General features: G+C 43.1%; 4 protein-coding genes across 5 annotated transcripts; 2 read left to right on the top strand and 2 right to left on the bottom strand.

The window, feature by feature from the left end:
- Nucleotides 1–6,365: 6,365 nt before the first annotated feature.
- BCIN_01g01115 (hypothetical protein) lies at nucleotides 6,366–7,666 on the top strand. The gene is made up of 2 exons (XM_024690210.1): nucleotides 6,366–7,023; nucleotides 7,139–7,666. Exons 1-2 carry the CDS (start codon nucleotides 6,975–6,977, stop codon nucleotides 7,354–7,356), a joined length of 267 nt encoding a protein of 88 aa, XP_024545978.1. The 5' UTR covers nucleotides 6,366–6,974; the 3' UTR covers nucleotides 7,357–7,666.
- A 2,039-nt stretch (nucleotides 7,667–9,705) lies between these two features.
- On the bottom strand, nucleotides 9,706–10,932 carry BCIN_01g01110 (hypothetical protein). Its single transcript, XM_024690209.1, has 2 exons — nucleotides 10,565–10,932; nucleotides 9,706–10,504 (listed from the first exon to the last, which is right to left on the bottom strand). Exons 1-2 carry the CDS (start codon nucleotides 10,794–10,796, stop codon nucleotides 9,954–9,956), a joined length of 783 nt encoding a protein of 260 aa, XP_024545977.1. The 5' UTR covers nucleotides 10,797–10,932; the 3' UTR covers nucleotides 9,706–9,953.
- A 458-nt stretch (nucleotides 10,933–11,390) lies between these two features.
- Bcndi1 lies at nucleotides 11,391–14,699 on the top strand. Of its 2 annotated transcripts, XM_024690208.1 has the most exons (9): nucleotides 11,391–11,556; nucleotides 11,690–11,870; nucleotides 11,989–12,160; nucleotides 12,337–12,436; nucleotides 12,590–12,839; nucleotides 13,070–13,150; nucleotides 13,203–14,010; nucleotides 14,152–14,235; nucleotides 14,303–14,699. In XM_024690208.1, exons 2-9 carry the CDS (start codon nucleotides 11,711–11,713, stop codon nucleotides 14,343–14,345), a joined length of 1,698 nt encoding a protein of 565 aa, XP_024545976.1. In that variant the 5' UTR covers nucleotides 11,391–11,556; nucleotides 11,690–11,710; the 3' UTR covers nucleotides 14,346–14,699. The 2 variants fall into 2 exon arrangements, with proteins under 2 accessions (XP_024545976.1, XP_001555551.2); XM_001555501.2 differs by lacking the exon at nucleotides 11,391–11,556 and having other exon boundaries at nucleotides 11,603–11,870.
- A 2,159-nt stretch (nucleotides 14,700–16,858) lies between these two features.
- On the bottom strand, nucleotides 16,859–19,372 carry BCIN_01g01090 (hypothetical protein). Its single transcript, XM_001555500.2, has 2 exons — nucleotides 18,681–19,372; nucleotides 16,859–18,614 (listed from the first exon to the last, which is right to left on the bottom strand). Exons 1-2 carry the CDS (start codon nucleotides 18,964–18,966, stop codon nucleotides 18,103–18,105), a joined length of 798 nt encoding a protein of 265 aa, XP_001555550.1. The 5' UTR covers nucleotides 18,967–19,372; the 3' UTR covers nucleotides 16,859–18,102.
- Nucleotides 19,373–19,769: the final 397 nt, after the last annotated feature.

Here is a 19,769-nt window from a genome sequence, read left to right as displayed (position 1 = left end):
TGCATTCACTGAGCTTAATTTCTGGGCTTTGGCCCCCTTTCTTGAGCCGCTACCGCTGTCTCCGATCGTGAATAGAGCCTTCGATACGATTTCTAAATCCAGATAGCAGTGCATGCATACCCGCAAAGATCTGTAGTAAAAATGCTTAAACTGTACTGAATGATTGGGTTGTACCGTACCATTCAATTAAAGCTATGTGCATGCAGCAATCTAACAGCAGTACATTGCTAAATATGCATCACGGCTATTTGCCTCACAATGTCTGAGCATGCATGTACAAGATGATTTGGCTAAATGGGACACTGCTCATAGAATTTTCGTATTCCAACATTTATCCATGCTGAAAACGTGGAGTTGATAGATTTCCTTTTGCCTTGCCGCCTACCATCTCAACACCGTTCTCGGGAGGCTTGTGGTACCTGAGTATTAGTGTGATAGTGTGTTGGTTGTTGGAAAAGTTAAGAAATGTTTCTCAATGGACGCTCATGTTTCCGAATGTTCCCGTAGGACATAACTCTATAACCGAGTTCATCTCATTGCGGGCTTTGAAACTATAAGCTTAAGCGAAGTGGCTGAGTAGTGAGTACATAGTTACCAAGCAGTTACCAAGCAAACACTCGACATTTCGGGATACGAAAGACATAGGGCTTGAACATTCAATAGATTCAATAATCTCGAGTCCTTCTATGGTAAAATTCTCTTATCGCAAAACCAAACCAAGTCAAACCGAAACCACAAAAGAAAATACGAATCCAAGATATCTCATTTCTTGTCACCAATCTCACATGCGAAGAATCTCAGAATCCCATCTCCATAAGGCCCATAACCCTAAAATGCCAAGTCAAGGATTAGAAGTCACCTGGACAGAGAAAGGGTGGATAGAGCATGCCTCACCAACAAAAGAAACTTACGATCTTCCTCTCGCTAGACTTGTAAATCCCCTGATACAAGGCTGAGGAGACTCACATAAATTATACCTCATCAATGTAACCCCAGCCCCTGCGTTTGTCGCGCGAAATCGCAAATTGGAGAGATAAATGCCCTTGCTTCCAATATCAAACTACTTTTTGAGTGCCGAACACGCCGAAATGGATGTCTGTTGCTCCGTCTCTTTATCTGTCCTCCGAGTATCAAGCGAGCTGGAAGGTGGAGATGGGAATTTGGAGGTTATTGAAATCAATCCATCTGCTATTCCATTCTTGATGTTTTTGTACGATGTCGCTTCCGAAAGAAGATGTCGCCGTTTCCGTATAAGGGATGCCCGTTCTCAAATCGGATAGTCTTGGGGAGCTTAAAATCCATTTTTTTACTTCCTCGCAGGTGATGGTATCGATCGGCGTTTGTCGCGCAAATTTGAAGATTTCCTCTGCTGATGGCACCTGTCATTGTCTGAGCTCTCGGATATTAATTTCGCCAATTTGACGGCTTTTTCTAATCCCCTTCATCTCAGCAATATTTTTTTCCCTCGATAACCGAATATTATTCACCCTGAAGTAAAACAAGGGTTCATTTATCTTGTTTCGATATGTTCGGGCCAAAAAAAAAGTATCTTCAAGTGCAAGTGTATACTATGTATCTTATTATGTATAATGTATCTCTACCTGTTCTTCGGGATGGGTCAAACCACCGAGCAATGACTACCTAACGATCAAAACCTGATGAAGGCTGATCACATCAATACGAAAAACTCTCTTTCCACTTTCAAATTGTACCGAATGATATTCCGATGCGGAGACGACAATCAGTACATCACATTATGATGCAACAGCGGAGTTGTCGACAAGCTTTTTTCATTTCCCACCATCCACCGAACCCGAGAAAGTCGAAAGAAAAACTTCACCGCCAACTTTAATGTTCGTGATATCGAATTTCCCCCAAGAAACGTCACCATGATTCCACTATTGCATGCTGGTTTAGCTCTATCTCGTTCTTGATGCCTGCGCTTGATTTCGACCCTGGGAGAAAAGATTTCAATGCGGTGAGAGTGAAATTTAACTCAAGATTTTACACATGCCAAGCTTTGAGATCTCCAGAAATAGTTCATGAGAATGGTTCGTTATTGACATCAGCTAGTCCTGAGAATCACCAAGTTTACATGCATTTTCACCTTCAACTTTTGGGCTGATGTGTCTTTGGACGCCGCTACCCTTTGGCACATTGACTATTCTGACATCGCAAAGACCGCGAGATCGAGAGTTTGGCACGTTGATCTCGATATATCTACCGGTCTGAAGTTCAGCTTGGACGAAATATGCTAGTCCAAGAGTTGGAATCAATAGCTTCAACGTTTTGATAGAGCACTATCCTTTATATGTCTCTTCATAGTGCCTCTCTCCCCTCATCACATACCCAAAGCTTGCTAAAGCTTCTATATGGGATTCCAATCGAACTGACGATCCACCTGGGTTGGTAGGATCATCCTCGCCGTTGCTGGTAATGTGAAATAATCTCGACATTCGACGCCGGCAAACCTTCAGGCGGCACACAAGCTCTGCCCAAAAATTCTCTTCCTCAATTCCCTGAGCCCCTTTGGACATGTGACAAAGTCCTGCCAAGTATAAATGCGAACTACCAAGAAATCTTCATAAAAATCATTAATAGCCTACATAAAAGTCGAAGATCATTCGGCCACTCCGTACCGTTTATCCCCACAGACCAAGCTTTTTCAAGTACTCCAAGACAAACCTCGCAAATTGTAACCAATCAGAAACATAAGAAATTAATTCCCTGACCATTCCGCAGAAAAATTCTAGAAAATTGTAGATGGTGAAAATCAGGGTCATGCTCCACTGACTGTGTACCTGCGTATGGGCCCCTGGTTCTCACACAAAGTAAATCTATCAAGATTCAAGGACATCTACGAAGTACAGTCACGTCACTCCACCCTTCGACGGGCCTTCGTATGCATGCACGTGTGCATTCTTTCAAGCCCAACAGTCAGCATATCATACACTCCACTATTGAACATGCAAGCATCCAAGCAAACGCATCAATCTCAGGGCAATCTCACATTTCAGATGGATTTGAATCCACTTCAATCTCACGCCATTCAATGCCAAAACGTGACCGTGACCTCCTGACGGTGAGTATCAAACTCTTCTGAAACCCCGTCTCGGAAGTTTCCAGGAGTCTCCTCTTTTATTTTTACTTGAGATGAAAATGTATGGAGTGTGTGTGGAATTTGAGCGCGTTAGCTGTAAGGAATGGACTATGGATGAAATGAAGGGGTTAAACGAATACTCTAAGTCGTTATGCATCAATTCTGCTTCAACCAACCAACAAACAAACAGCAAAACCGTTTCATGTTTCCGCACGACCCGATTTCGTGCTTGATGGGGTACTTAATTTCTATTCGTGCATGTACAGAGTATGGAGATGTTATCTATTTACGTAGTCAACTACGATTCAAGGTGACTCCGCAGCCACGGAAATAAAGGAGTTCGCAAGCAAGTATCAAAATATGCGGTCACCGGTGGCAATTCTGGCAAAAATGGAAGAATCTCCTCTCCTTTACAGAGGGGCAGATGAAAAGGAGATCCACTCTTGAAAAGGGCGACATGGATATTATCTTCAATTCCCCAAACTGGCTAGAAATAGCGAAATTTCCACCCACGTCGTGGAGCTGGAGATATGTGTGCAATTTTAAATTTTCTTTTGGATTCTTGACCGCCTTACAAAATGCGCTCAGCCACTGAAATGATCTCCACCTGGGGTTTTTCATAAATTACCACTCGTTAATTGTAAAGGGCTGGCACGGTAAACGGTACTTGGTCTCCTTGTTTAGATACGAGTGCAGGTCCCTGATTTGTGTTGAGGGATTCCTGGTTTTGCTTTTTGCATGGAACCATTGGAATGTTTTGCTTGCTTCAAACCTCCCTTGCCGCCGCAGAGCACATTGCATGGTGGATTCAAGATTGTGGAGTCTCAACAAAATCCTTCGAAATTTCTTCTAGAAGGTTTGCTTTGTTTATGGGGCGAGGATGGACAGGGGGAGAAGATTACATGTATGGAATCATGGAAGCTTACATCAAAAGGAATGAAGTTTTCTCAACATCAGGATTCAGGGCTTCAACTCGTCTCCGCTGGCTGAATTGATTATATTAATGCGAGTATCTCAAGGCTCAGGGCTGAGGCAAACGCCGAATATGTCGGTATTTACACATGGGAAACTCGGATGGCTTGATCTAGGATCTGGGGTTCGCACGAAGTTTGAGCTTGAACATATGTGCATTTCCGGATATTTTACAGATCATCGTATGCATGTGGAAAGTACTCGTGTGTTCTTTTTTTACCCTTCTCGTTTTCGGGGTTTGAAGTTTAGGAGTTTTGAACTTTTGGAGATGCTGTTGAAACTACCTAATTTGCCACTGAAGATTTGGGAATCCGGGCTTACGAATTAGTGATGCGCGTTGCAACGTATGCCTGTAGTATAGGCAATTGTCAATACCCCAAAAAATATTGATAGACATTTTGGGTCCTGTGCAGACCACAGATATGGTCCGCTGAAGCCACATATCTTTGAATCCATCTATGGGGTCTTCCAGAATTCCAAAGGAACAAAAAAGGAACAAAAAAGAAACAAAATATTGATCCTTCCAAGCAAACAAGTCACCACGAATCCACCTCCTAATTCTCCTCCGCCAAAGCTCACCGCTCCTCCTCCTCGCCGACTCTCACACCGCACCGTCACTCTTCCCAAACTTCCCAGACTGTGGGAAATTAATGTTTTCAGGTACGCAAGGTACATTCCGGTTATATGGTACGACTCATCATTCCACGAGAAAAGATCAGCGACTAGAAGGAATGAAAGAACAATCTGTCAACTTCTTCCACGTGGAGTACTAGGATATTGCTTGATTCCAAAACCAAAACATCCATTCGCTTAATTTCCAAAAGCTCCCAGCCAATTTTCTAGAAACTTGCTGTGGTTTCCTGGGGAAAGGATGTTCCTTGAGTCTGAAGTTAGAAAAGGGGGATGGATCATACCGGTTTGAAGGCGGTGAGTTCAATCTTCTAATTAAGAAGACGGAGACTGGGAAAGGAGTTTTCGAGACGGAGTATATCCCAAGCCTTGGAATGAGAAGCTACTCAAACAAGTACCGTGCCAGTTCACCGTTCGTTCAACCTTCGCATGTTCTTACAGCTTGGTACTGAACTCTATTGTTAAATATCTATTTTCAGTAGTTCTGAAGCAACTTAAGGTTAAGCACTAATTCTTGGATTGCGGATGAGAAATCTATACCATCCGCCGCCATTGTTATTGATGGCTTTACAGCCAGACTGACGGATGTCGGATACCCACGGATGATTTGAATTACTCACGTACGTCAATCTTCTTGATGGTGATGATGTAAACTTGGAGATTCCGAGAAAGGCATCGAGATCCGAAGAGAATTCCTTTTGAATTCGGAGAATTAGAAGAATTGAACGAATGAGATGGAACTTTGGAAGTCCAAGGAAAGAAGTACGTAAAGGCAAACGAAAAAAAATCATCATCATTATTATCCAAGTTTGAGATTGGAAGAGGAGGTGGTATTCCGTTGCTTGAGATGCGTTGAGGGGTACTTTCAAGTTTCATTCCAATTGTTGTATTTCTAATCATCTATCCATTACCCATTACCCACCCGATTCCACCGAAATCTTGAAAGAATAATACGAAGTACAATAAGGTTTCGAGATTCGGACTTTGTCGTCGGAGCAGATTGTCCTTTCCAGAAATATACTTTCATATCCACGAAGTTAATCTCTGCTAAAACACAAGTACACTTAGTAAGCTGCTTGATAGATCCTTGAGAAATCCTTCCTGTTCGACTAGTGCCATTCAAAAAAACATGCATGTGTATTTCAATTCAAACACACATCAATAACCAATCAATAATCCCTCAATTTCTCAAACCGAAACACTTCCCTTCAAATCTAAAAGCTCTCCTTCTGCTCATCCCTCCTCCTCGTAAGCGCCAGGAAGGAACCGAGAATATTCATCTCGGGAACCCAGCTTACCCGCCCGTGTAACAATGTTCGATAAGCGCCCGACGTGGCGCCCGCCATCTTATTCTCCGTATTACTCTTTTTCTACTTTCATTCCGTTGCCCCGGAGAATCCTTCGTGTTTGGAAAATTAGGATTAGAGGTTTGAGGTGCTGAGCTGTGGTGACGAGATCAGAATAGACTTAGTGGTCGAACCCAAATGGGAATACGCGAGGCTGAGTTGCGTATTGAGAATATTCACTCGTGTTAAAAGGACGACGGGGATGGCATGCGATAACATACGAGAGCATGTGATAAGCCTCACTACCTTACGAGTACGAAGTCACAAGCATGATAAATACTAGGTATTTCCATCCATACCTAATAACCAGGTAACTAGGTATCTCAATTACATTTTTCCTTTCCTTATCAAACTTTCGCTCCCTTATCAATCGTTCATCTATTATCCACTCATCTCGTGTCATCCTCTGCACATCAATCTCCTCATCCGTCCCCCGCACCCGAGCCGAAGTCCTTGGCCCGACGCACCTAGCTTGCGCCCTGCACATCAGCAACACTCCAAGCCCCGTTTCACGAATAACAATTCTTGCTTCCGGTCTAAGGGATGTTGATACCGATGGCCGGGCTTGGGAATCAAGGAACAAAAAATTATGGTCCGAAAATTCCGGGGTAACGGGAACGCTGAAGATGTTATTGGGGGTGGGCGAGTATGATATACATCGCATGTATATATGCATAAGACGTGGTATTTTGGTACATATATGGCGTATGTCGAGATATTGAGGGTGTAGGAACTGGGTTGGGAATGTAGCCAAGTTGGCACGGTAGAATAGACTGAAGATGCAGGTGGCAATGGGGCGTGAGAGTTTTGAAGTGTGTATAAAGATATAATTGTTGTAGCAATCTAGTAGAACAGAATTCAAATATCTAAAATTCAAGCTATCGCATCACACTATTCATCAACCCAAGAACGAAAAATCCTTCAACATGCGTCTCTCAATCTTCCTCCCCGCCAGCACTCTCATCTTCACTCACCGTAAGTCCCCAACCTCAATATCTCGTTCCGGTCTATCCCAATACATCCCCATCTCCATCTTAACCTCCATCTTCACCGCACACCCAAACTCTAATATCTCCCCTTCTCGTCATAGTAACAGAAGCGTGCTACTTCAACGTATACTCCACAACCGTCGGCACCTTTAAAGCACAACATTCCGAGCCCCTCGACCACAATGGTGCGCCCCAGACCCTCAGTGGAAAACATCTTACCTGTTCCTTCTCAGCCGATCTGGCCGATGGATGCATAGTAACGATCAAGACCAATGTTGGGTGTGGCACTTTGACTTTCGAGAGGATTGGTACCGACTGAGCTTGACTGTAAATTTAAGGCTAGTGTACCTGTAGGAAGTATGGGCTTTAGTTTAATGCTCATGGACAGACGAGGCAGAGATGATGCTGAGCTGATGATACTGAGAGTATGTTAGTGGACTACGAAGGCCGTAGGCGGTCAAGAGTCTTAGTCGGGCGGTGTGGAATCAAGTTCCCAATGATATGGTAACTAGCTTGATGTACCTGCATTCAAAGAAACTAGCTTCAACATTTTCAGACTCGAATAAATCTCATCGCAAACAGTGTACTACTCAATTTAGCAAGACGAGAAGCAAAGCTAGTGATCGTTATTCTTGTTTCTTTGAAAATGGAGCTAAAAAAAAAAAGCACTGCCCACTGCCCAGTATTCATCGGCAACGACGACTATGACGTAGACGGCATGTAAAGATATCTTCCGTCTCATCGCATAGAAGTTTCGGGCTCTCCGGCGACGCGAATGCGATGACTAGATGCGCACGGCCATGGAAAGTAAAAATAATTCGTATCCATATCCATCCAGCTTCATGCCAAACGAAGAATACGATAAAACCCTCTCTGACTTCTCGATCTACCATCACAGCGCCGATGATGTGCAGCCCAAACACCTCTATCAATTTGCAGCATCATAATACAGTGAAAACGTTTTTTATGTCCACACAATCCAGCCAAAACGCCAATCTCCACTCGTACCCCGCTGTCTGTAACACGGTTAAGAGTCTGGGCAATATATTGGGAGCATGTGTAAGCTATATTTTATTCAGAATAAGTGTATGAGCCCAGGATCTAGAGCAGTGGTGATCGCAAACTCAATAGTCATCGCCCGATTTGCATCTTCAAAATTGCCAACGTCCGAGCATATTGGCCTAGAAACAATACTTGTGGACAATTCTTCATCGGCACACAACGTGATTGGAACAAAAAAGCGGGAAATCCCCTCTGCAGCCTTGGAAAAAACAGCCAGCGGGATAATTCCCACTGAATGAAGAGAATGTAACCGAAGGCTTATGATGACACTGTCGATCGATGCAAAAGTCTTTCAGCATCTAACACCATTCTTCTCTGGTGTCAGTCCACTGGGAGTAGTCCACCCATTCATGTTTTCCCAACGTTCCTCCAAAAACCCTTGGTGCGTTTCACCATTGTCGGCTATCATCTGCTTCACGTTTAAATAGACTTGGGGAGGTAAGCAAAGGCTATCGTCGATTGAAAGCAAAAGTCACTTTAGGCGACCATTTTGAAGCAGTATTCGGCCAAAACCGACGATTGCCAGTGGCATTCTTCGATTTCAATTACACTACAATCAAGACGCCATGATGTTTCTTTCAATGGAGTAAATATCCAAGAAATGGGATTTATACTTTTTCCCATAGACAAAAAGTTCTGTGTACGAAACAAACCGTCCGTTCGCATGAGTGGCGTCACTTCCGCACCAATCACAAGTCCAATTCTGATCTAACTCGACTATACTTTCAAAAGGTACGCATACAACGGATGAAAACACTGTACATTGTGTAATTTCGTTTGGTCCGCGCAGACTTCAGTAGCATATCGTTTGTGGGGAAGACGGGAGAGGGAACGGGGGACCCGGAGAAGGAAAGTCCACCAGGGCTTGGGCCATGTTGAGTAGACCCAGGGACAGGAACGTGTGACAACTCTGTTTGATGATTCGTCCTCAATTTTATGAAAGAAAGTTTGAAGTGAGTAGACTTGCAGCATCGTCATCGTGGGTTCTACCGCGTAGGTAAGATCATTGTAGCTGTCGGCTCTGGTCTTATTTGATAGCTGCTTTTTACCTTGTAAATTGCCACACGCACTTAATCGCAAAATACAACTAGGGGTAGCTCTTGGTTGATATGTCAATAATAGAAATTAAAAATACAGGGCAAACTGTGGCATCAACATCGAGTCGGATTACTCGGCGCTGATCATCTCCCATGCTTCAACTTCTTCGCACCTGAGTTTCTTCCAGCCCATCACGTATGAGAGCTGATGGTCCAGGGCTGGCCAGAGAATGAGTTCGGGCTTAGAAGAGTATAATGATAAGCTGCGGCCATCAGGACGTTTACCCCGGGTTTGAAGACCAGTGATAGAGGATGAAAGTCTAGATCTACAACTAGGACACACTCACAAACTCTCACTGCTAAATGGGGTTAACCTAAACCTTACAAATGCCGCAACGAAAAAATCGTCGCCTAATAGCACCATATAGCACCATATAACAGCTAACTGATCGGCAGCAAATCAGAGCTTTGGGCAGAAGCACAAAGGTGCATGCACGAGACCAAACTCCTTTGATTGCCGCGAGCTCTCGACTTTTTCGGGCCACATTTGTCTCGAAATTCGCCGAGTTTGACAGGCGGACATTTTAACTTTTTATCCTCTTGAAAAGTTTAAATATCAAAAGACTATGTTATCCCTGAAATGAAAAGTTTAATTGGAAGTCCGTTCTCCATCTATCCTCTGATTACTGTGTAAACATCGCCAAGACCACTGGTTTGTCTGGAGATGCGGCTGTGTCTATCTACAGTCGTGGAGTTCTCCGAAGCTGCCTTTCATTGGATGTTCTATGCGAGGAGATATAATTGGGAAGTCTGGATCTCATACATCCTCTAGCTGTGGTGGCATCTGCGTAGACGTGATCCAGTCCTCCATCATTGCTTGACCTCCACTGGCGGCTGGAGCTTTGCCCTTTTTGTCTTTCCGTTTGACGACCAAACATAGCACGCGACCATTCACTGAAAATCCATCGTAAGAAGTATCCATTGCCATCTTCTTTTTGTCGTCATCATCATCCTCTGATATTTCTCCATCTTTCCGACGTTTCGCTAGAGGACCAAAATCAGAGTCTGTAGAATCCCGCCCAATTCTTGAACGTTTTGATCCGCGAGGCCCTTCATCTTCACTAACAAACAAATCCGAATCATTTCCTACTTCAGGTATGTCTTGTAGAGAAAACGACTCTTCGCTTGCCTCTCTCACAATCGCTGGGCCATCAGCCACTTCAATTGGCGCATCGTTCGTATTGCCAGTCAGTTTGTCGGAATTCGACTGTAGAGCTTTCTTGTTTCTATCTCGAAAATGTTTGTGTTTGAAAATGATAGAATGCCGTGTACTGGTTTCCGTCAGAAATATCGATACTTCGAAGTCCTCTGCCAATAATTGTTAACGAATCTTGCGTTGCTGTAGATTTACCCAAGAATTCCACTCACCATCACTAACGACATCCTTCACGCCTTTCTTCTTCCCTTTCGACTTGCTCCTTTCCTGCTCCTCGCGCAATTTTGGCAGAACCAGTGGACGCACCTTCTCGATGACTCGGGGCAAGACTGGGTTTCTTGGATTGAGTAGCCAACTTTCTGCCAAAGCTGGATTGTCGACATAGATGCGACATTCGAGAACAGAATATTTGCTGATACGCAAATACCTACGTAGTGGCGCCATTGAATAAGAATGTGTGTGATGGTTTGAATGCGTTTGTCGTGGTTGTGCCTGATGTGTTTGTATTTATTTGGGAAGCCTTCTCCTGCAAGGCTCGAAGCTTGTAATTCGGCTTCAGCCTTGCTGAAATCTTACTGACTGGGGGTAAGCTATTTATGACCTGTGTAGCAAAGATTCATTAACTTTGTCATAATCACGTCTAACCCGCCCGGTGGATAGAAAGTTCATTGCCATGCAATCATCTGCATATTCCTGATCGTTTGATAGTCGACTTGTTTCCACAATTCAATCCCTTTGAATTTTGACGCTCTCCTGTCAGGTTATCGATAGTGTGTGTCACTTTGGTCAAATCTATCGCCAACATGGAAATTGCAAATTCGACGTGTTCTTGGTAAAAGCATCCGGAATTTACACTGTGAGTAGATCGAACCTCGCTTCTGCGTGTATACAGAGTAAGGGTAAGCCTTGAGACGACAGGGGTAAAATAGCCTCGACAAATCTAAAGCGATATAGCTTGGATGCTTGGTTGGGTTGAGGACCATAACTACACTGCCATTCCAACAACTTCGGAGTCAAACATCTATTTGCACCGCTCCTGTGTTTCTCCTTTCAGCATCTGTTGAAACATTCTTCGGTTCTCACGGAGTTTCGATTTTGTCCGCAAATTCAGTGGAGGTGAGGTCATCCTTGCCAAGCATATCCACACATACCGGATCACCACGATATCGAATCAATATTGAATATTCAAATTCGGGGAAAATCGGTAACGAATCCATATCGTGTTCCTCCTAACTCCTATTCTCTGCATCGTGATTATTCAGTGAAAAGTTTCTCTGCTATTTGATCTTCGATATTTTTATGCTTGAACTTTTGAACTGATCGATTGCACATCAAAGGGAGGGGACATCATATGATACATGATGAGTTATAGTTTAGCGACCTCGAAAACCAGGGGCTCGGCTTTGTATGCTGGGAAATTTCCTGAAATTATATCATCTTCGAGACGTGGAAAGGCAGCGGGCTTGAGTGCTGGCGCAAGATGCATATCAACACGTGAGCTCGACGCTTCGAAAGGCGGTTCGTATTCCCTCTATTTACTTCCTATCCATCCATATACATACCTCGTCTCTTTCATTTTCTCAAAACCTGATACTCAATACTCAATGCACACCCATTCACCTACTCACATACACAGACCGTGAAAGAGTCCTGATTCTTGGCTCGGGCTGGTCAGGCTTCACACTATCTCGTCAACTGGACCCCAAGAAATACCAGACAGTGGTTATCTCTCCACGGTCATATTTTGTGTTCACACCGTTATTGGCTAGCACAGCTGTGGGAACTTTGGAATTCAGAAGCGCGCTTGAGTGAGTATTTGCATTTCTCTTGTGGTTTCGGAGGGGGGTGGATGCTTCTGGACAGGAACTGATGAGAGATCTTGGGGTTTTACTAGTTGGGGCTGAGAGCCAAGGAGGCTTTGGAGTTTCTTATTCCTGAGAGGGTAGGACTTCATGAGGGGTGTTTGCTAACACGCGACATATAGGAGTGTGAGAGGTAGAGGAAGATGGAGAGGATGGGGCTTAGTAGGTGGTGGATGGGGTGGGTGGGGAGCGAGAGGGAATGGGGTCGAGTTTTGGCAGGGGGTAAGTCGTTCTATTCCCTTTCTTTTGTAATGGAGTAACGAGAATTCAAATGCCCTCACTATTCGTCCGCCAGAGAACAGGAATTCGGCTTTCCATCATTGTTCACAAAAGTTGAAAGTCGCCATGGATTACTAACCAACCTCAACACCACAGTGGGCAGACGACGTAAACTTCGATAAGAAAACTATCAAAGTAGAAGAAAACGCAATTGAGAGACCTAAAACCGCTTCCACAACAGTAGAAAAGAAAGGCAAAGGAAAAGTATTTGAGGTGGGCTATGATAAATTGGTGGTCAGTGTTGGATGTTATAGTCAAACATTTGGCATCGAGGGTGTGAGAGAAAATGCATTGTTTTTAAAGGATGTAGGGGATGCGAGAAAGATTAGGAAGAGGATCTTAGAATGTGAGTTCATTTCTTTTGGGGGGGGGTGGATGGAGAAGAGAAAGTCGCTCTCATGAAGCCACTTTCCTCTCTCAACATCCCCGCAAATCGAGCTCCTACCCTCTCCTAGAGCGAAGCCAAAAGACCCTCACGGCAGTGGCCCAGTGGAGCGTCAATCAACCATGAGGAATTGACAAGAGCAGAGAAATGAGAAGGCCGAGAATAACAATTACTGATTCTAAAAATCATAGGTTTCGAAACGGCCGCATTACCAACTACTCCCGATTCTCTTAGAAAACAACTTTTGAATTTCGCCATTGTAGGCGGTGGTCGTAAGTTCTCTCTATTTATCTTCCTGGTTTCCATCTAACACTTCCCATCTAGCAACTGGCGTTGAATTCGCAGCCGAACTCTTCGATCTTTGTCATGAAGATCTCTCGACTCTCTACCCTTCGTTAACCCCGTTCATAAAGATCACAATCTATGATGTGGCGCCAAAAATCCTCCCCATGTTCGATAAAAATCTGGCAAACTATGCATTGGAGCATTTCAAGAGAGATGGGATTGAGATCAAGACTGAACATCACATCCTGGGGTTGCAAAGAGGATTACCCAAGGAAGGAGAAAATGGAGAAGACGGAGAAAAGGGATTCACATTAAAGTTAAAGGAAGAGGGTGATGTAGGTGTGGGAATGTGTGTTTGGAGTACGGGACTGATGATGAATCCTTTCATCGAGAAGGCGTTAAGTTCGGTTCATACTTTCCCCACTCAATCTGCTATTTTGGCTGGAAGCGATAGCGAAAACATTGCAGAGAAACCGGAAAGCAGAAAATGGGAATTGAAAAGAAGTCCTAAAACGGGTGGATTAATGGTGGATAATTTTTTTAGGGTTAAATTGGCTACTCGTTCATCTCCGGACGGAGCGAAGCAATCTCAACAAGAAGCAACGATGAATGATGTTTTCGCATTGGGAGATGTAGCGGTCTTGGGAGATATGGGGTTGCCAGCCACCGCGCAAGTAGCAAACCAGGAAGCGAGATGGTTGGGCAAAAGACTTAATAAGATGGAGAAGGCGGGAAACATTGGAGCTGCTGAGGATAAAGGATTTACCTTTAGGAATATGGGGGTCATGACTTATGTCGGAGGTATGAAGGCAATCATGCAGACGGATGGAAAGGGAGAGATTAAGGGGTGAGTGAAATTCCAATTTTTACTTTTGAGACTTGATGCTCGTCGATTCGATAAACGGAGGAAAAGGATTGGTAATTGGATATCTGCGAAATCGGAAAGAACTCTATCAAATTTCATTGCTAACAATACATCCGAATATAGGAGAACAGCATGGGTAATCTGGAGAGGTGCATATCTAACCCAAACAATCAGCTGGAGGAATAAAATACTAATCCCTATGTATTGGTAAGTTTTCCTACTCTCTTTCATTGCTCTCGTTATATTTCGTCGGAAATGGAACTAACGACAATAGGGCAATCAATTGGCTGTTCGGACGTGATATCTCGAGGTTTTAGCGGGTGATAAAGAGTTGTTTGGAAGGTTGAATGGGGCGAGGATTGAAGGGAAAAACACGGGTAAGATAGAAAAGAGGGAAAGTTGCATAGCGATGGATGATTTCGTGGGAAGGGTGTAACGTATTATATTTTTGTGTACTATTATAACAGAGCTAATTCTACTTTTTATTCTATGATTCGTATGGATTGTATATCGAAGTGGATGGATTACTGGAATGGGAGTCGCTGCGTCTTGGATTCAGTAACTTACATCTTACTTTCTAGTTTGCATTTTCTTTTCTGTCTTGGGAAATTGGCTGGAAAATACTGCACTGCGCCGCTCAACGTCAAGATCTGAATCCCGTTCATAGTACACCGTTTCAGAGCCCTAGTATGAGAATCGATAGTGAAGAGATTCTGGTGGTGATGATGATGTGTTGTTTTTGTTTTGTTTTGTTTCACCGTCGCCTGGGAGTTTCATTGTTGAGATAGTGAAGGCTTTAGAGTTTGGAACATCTGTAGTTTGGTCAAGGTGTGCGTGGAGGGGAGTATGCTAAGTAGTAGATCATGGCGGTACTGGTTTTCCTGCTACACGGCACACATGAAGATTCTTCGTGGTAATTTTCTCTATTTAGTGGAAGAGGAATACTTGTGAGTATGTTATCTTTTTAGTTTCACAATGAGTTGTTAGTATAAAGTTAAAGATTGACAGTAGCTAAATGTAACATCTACCAAGTTGGTGCCAAATACTGTGAAAGGAAACAACAGGTTTGATAGGTGGATGTTACCCTATCATCCGAAATTCCTTGCGGGTTATATTTGGAATGATAGTGGAGGATGTATTTAATATTGACAGCGATAATTATGTTTACACCACAATCTCATCATAACCACTAGCACAAGTTTCAATACAACAGTTCAGTATTCGAATTTCGTGATATTCACTCTGACTGTCGCTTTCAGTAATTCGAGATTGTCAAGGAAAACAACACTGAGATTCTGCACACTTCTGTTGCAACTTTTTCCAGATCATTATGTGTTCAAACTCCAACTAATCTATATCTATATATGCCTCTCCACAATACGATGACTCTTAATTCTCAAACCACACCCAGGCTCGTCATGCCCATTCAGAGTTCTTTCATCTACTGATCTGTACTTTGGGCATCACAATCGGTTTTCAGAATCTCTATTCTCTTCTCAAAGACTTCTCGCTACTTATTTGGATGTGCTTCACATGCCAAAGTATCAGCGCTCTTTCTTCAGAAACCAAGCCGTGGTTTCTGGCCCATGTTTTCCGCTATGCGTTGTTACATCATTGTACTGATTGTAGCTATGGTATCTAAAAGATGCGCGAAATTCAAGATTAACTATATATCAAAAAGAACAGCTGCAAGATCTCCCATAAATCTTTACCTATCCAATACCCCTCAAACAACCGAGGAACCCACCAGACCATCAACCAAGTCCATCAGTTCCTCATTTTAATTTCCACATCGACCTCAACAATATCTGCTCATCCAGAATGATTAAGTGATCCACTTGAAGTCCCCCAAGAATACCTGCAAGAACCTACCGCATATTTGACAGAAAAGTAAAGACTCAGCGCATTTAAACACACCCCCAGACTCCCACGAAAAAAGTAAAATCTGCCATATAGAAAAGGTCTTATATCCAATATCAATGTGCAGTTCGAATTCATATTCAAGACTTAAGATTCAAAACCAGTACCATTGACACATTTCGAGAAAGTACTTGGCGGCCGGAGATATATCAGTATCAGACGATAATACCCATCCCATCCCCGATAAGATTCCAGAAGAAATTTCGTCATCGATTGCGTTATTCAAGTATTATAAATATACTTCTCCTAGATGTCTCTTGTGTCTCTTATGTATATTATGTAATTTATTGCCACGATGCCCAACACCAAGCGATTGCCCATCTAATGTCAGAGCCGGATACAAACAAGATGAAATAAGCAGCGAACGAATTCGTTACTAAAAACTACGAATGAGTAGACTGGTTGACTGACTTACTTACTTTCTCCACTCCAATCCTATATCATTCGGCAAGGAGAACACCAAATAGAAAGCGACAATAACTATGACCCATCCAACAGCAATAAAACCAAACTAACCAAATCGGCAAACATTGACAGTGATAAATCAAGTAGGAAAGGGTGAATGATCTAATCCAAAACTTCTGGACACTATCTAATAATATAGAAAAAAGGAAAAAGAAGCACACACATCAAACAACCAGCACACAATCCGCAAGACCTGAGGATATCAGTGAAGGACATTATTGGGTTGTTGATTTAGAATAGAGAAGAAGGGAAGTATAAATAACCCCCGCCTTTCAAATTGCAGGTCCTATCAGACTCTCGATTCCGCTTCTAGTGAATGACGTTGGTAACAGAGCTGCGGATATCATCTCTTGCCTCTCCCAGATGAAAAATTAGACGGAGAATATCCTAACCTCAGTTTCACAACGCGTTATAAAAATCGTGTACTTTTCACAAACAGTTCCATTGTCTATCATTCTCAAACTGGGTTCCACATCTAATAATGATTAAGTGTTTTTTGGGGGGGTCCTTCCCATCGACTCACCAACTAACATACCTTTCCAAACACTTCGTAAATATCAAATACTAGTACTCCCCCCCCCTTTCCCATGACCGCCCTCCCCAATAAACCAAAAACAACAACAAATATCATCCCGATAACACTGCAAAGCACCACTATTTCACACCAACATCCCATCCCAAGACAACAATAAAAAATATGATAGTCTGATATTTCAGTACACACCCAAACCCTCATACTCCAATTCAAGCCCACAGACCCTCAAATAGCCAACAGCTGGCCAGTCACTATTATCGCTGCAACACTGAATCCAGGATTTAGACTCCTTAAACACCAATGCTATAGAAATTCCTTAACCTTGAAATCTCGCTACTCCTCCTTACCCCACCATCTACCATCCACCATTTACTATAATCCGCAAGTACAAACACAAACTAGTGAATATACCATTAAGCCCCCTCTCTCCCCATCCCCCTCACCCCTCTCTAGCTACCTACAGCACCACCCATTCAAAAAACTAGAAATTAATATTTGAGTTGTTATCCTCATCCTCGTTCTTATTTCATCTCATCTCACCACAAAACAACAGAACAACATAACAATGAAACAACAATACAACGCTTCCCATATACAGAGAGATAATAACAATAATCACGACGACAATACAACAAAATTCAAAATGCACATCGAAACTGCTCTCCTCTCCTCTCTCTCTCTCTCTCTCTCTCTCTCTCTCTCTCAAAAGTAATTAATCCACGTCACTCCCTCATAAATCCCTTAGCAACTTTACATTCATTCATTCATTCATCCATCTATCCATATTACAACACCCCAACACAACCGCAACACATTTAGCAAGCCCCCAAGTTATCTAATAGTCATTTTTGTGATTGCGATACGCACTGAGTGAAGAGAACCGGCTAAGTGTATCGATTGCCCAGCTTGAGCTAATAAGAGTTCACCACCTATCTCATTCTTATGTACGCAAAGACTTGATAAAATGGATGGTGCTGTTGAAATAAAGAAGGGATATTTTTAACGTACTTATGGTATGGTATACTACCCATTGGTATTCCAAAAGCTTGAGAGCAGAAGCATTGCCTGAAAATACTGCGTATAAGAAAATAAATAACTAACTATCCCATACTTCTTACCCAACAATACCTACCATCACCCTCACCCTCACTCACTCACCAATCAATCACACCATCCCTCCCTACAATCTTCCCCACATCCTCATCTCTCTCTCCCTCAATCACACTCCTAATAATCAATCCTCCCCTACTAGGATGCTCACAGCCCATCTTATACGCAAGCTCTGGACCTAACCCCCCAAGATTCGTAGCGCACATGCCCGGTCCCACAGCCCAAACCTTTACTCCATCCGCCTGCAACTTATGATTCCAATCCAACATCAACATATTAAGTGCCACTTTCGAACATCTGTAACCGATGGTTTCGAAGCCGATTTTCTTGGGCCATCCAGCGGGTTGTGGAGGGGTTGGGAAATATTTTTGCGCCGCTTGATTGATGGCTGATAGGCCAGTAACGAATATCAGACGAGGATCGGAGGATTTGAAGAGGAGGGGTATGAATGTGGAGGTGAGGACGTGAGTACCAGCTACATTGACATCGTAGGCGTTGTTGAAACATTCACGGAGTGTTCCTTTACCGTTTATATATGCGATATCATATGTTGCGCCTAGAAGAGGAAACAAATCAGTTTTGCTTTTACATTTTTAAGATATGTGAAGAAAAAATTACATACCGGCATTGTTAACCAATGAATCAACTCTCCCATACTTCTCCTTGACCGTCTCAAAAGCCTTCTCAATACTCTCATCACTCACAAGATCAACCTCGAGTGTTTCAATTGTATTCTTAGACTCTGGAACTTCCTTCTTCAAATCCTCAACGGCAATTCGAGCCTTTCCCAAAGAACGAGCACCAAAAAGGATATGGTAAGGTTTGGTAGATTGTAGAAAGGCCTTTACTGCTTCATAGCCAATACCACTATTTGCGCCGGTAATGAGAACGATTGTACGGGATGCCATTTTCGGTTTATGATGAGAACTCGAGGGGTAGTCGTTTGATATGTTTGTTTCTGAAAGTATATGATCTATTTTGTCAGTGGGATATACATTATATTTATAGCAATTCCATCTCTACATCAAGAGAAGACGGAAATCGGATCTAGCACAAACTCCATGCGAAGCCATTGAAGTTTCTGGATATCGTTCTATCGTTGACACGATGAATTGATCTTGAGATCCTCATTCCAAGCTTTAGTATAGACATCCATCCTATCAGAGAGTATTTTCCACTCTAGGAAACACGACCGAGGAAGCCGATATTCTGGCCTATCAGAGACTATTTTCCCTTTTCGGAAATACTCCGAAGAACGAAGGAAGAAACGATTTGCCCATGACTCCAAGCCATACTACATCAGGAGATACTCTCGAGAAGATTTTGTTTGGTTGGACTCTACTCACGAGGTCCGTCGCGTTCAGTCTAGATAAACACCACACTAGCGCGATCTTGCACTCGGATTTAAGACCATCACGTGATTTCCTCCCTCCCTCCTTACTTCCTTACTTCCGTTTAACAGCACATCTTTCATTTACAGACAGCTATAAACATTGAATCTACTCTGCCCTACCAAACTAATGACCATCAAGTACTCATACACTCCCAAACCAACAACCCTCCCAAACACCTCTCGAGTCTCTCCCATGAATTCCATTCCGACAAACATAGAAACATACATACCTCACAATCTACTGCTCCCTTCTCCTCCCACACATCATAATCTACGACCCCCCTCCCGTTACACCCATCAGTGTCCGGTGTCCGGCAT

This window comes from Botrytis cinerea, chromosome 1, assembly GCF_000143535.2.
Source record: "Botrytis cinerea B05.10 chromosome 1, complete sequence".
Lineage (NCBI taxonomy): Eukaryota > Fungi > Ascomycota > Leotiomycetes > Helotiales > Sclerotiniaceae > Botrytis > Botrytis cinerea.
Note: the sequence above shows the minus strand (reverse complement) of the source record. Positions and strands in the feature narration are given on the sequence as shown.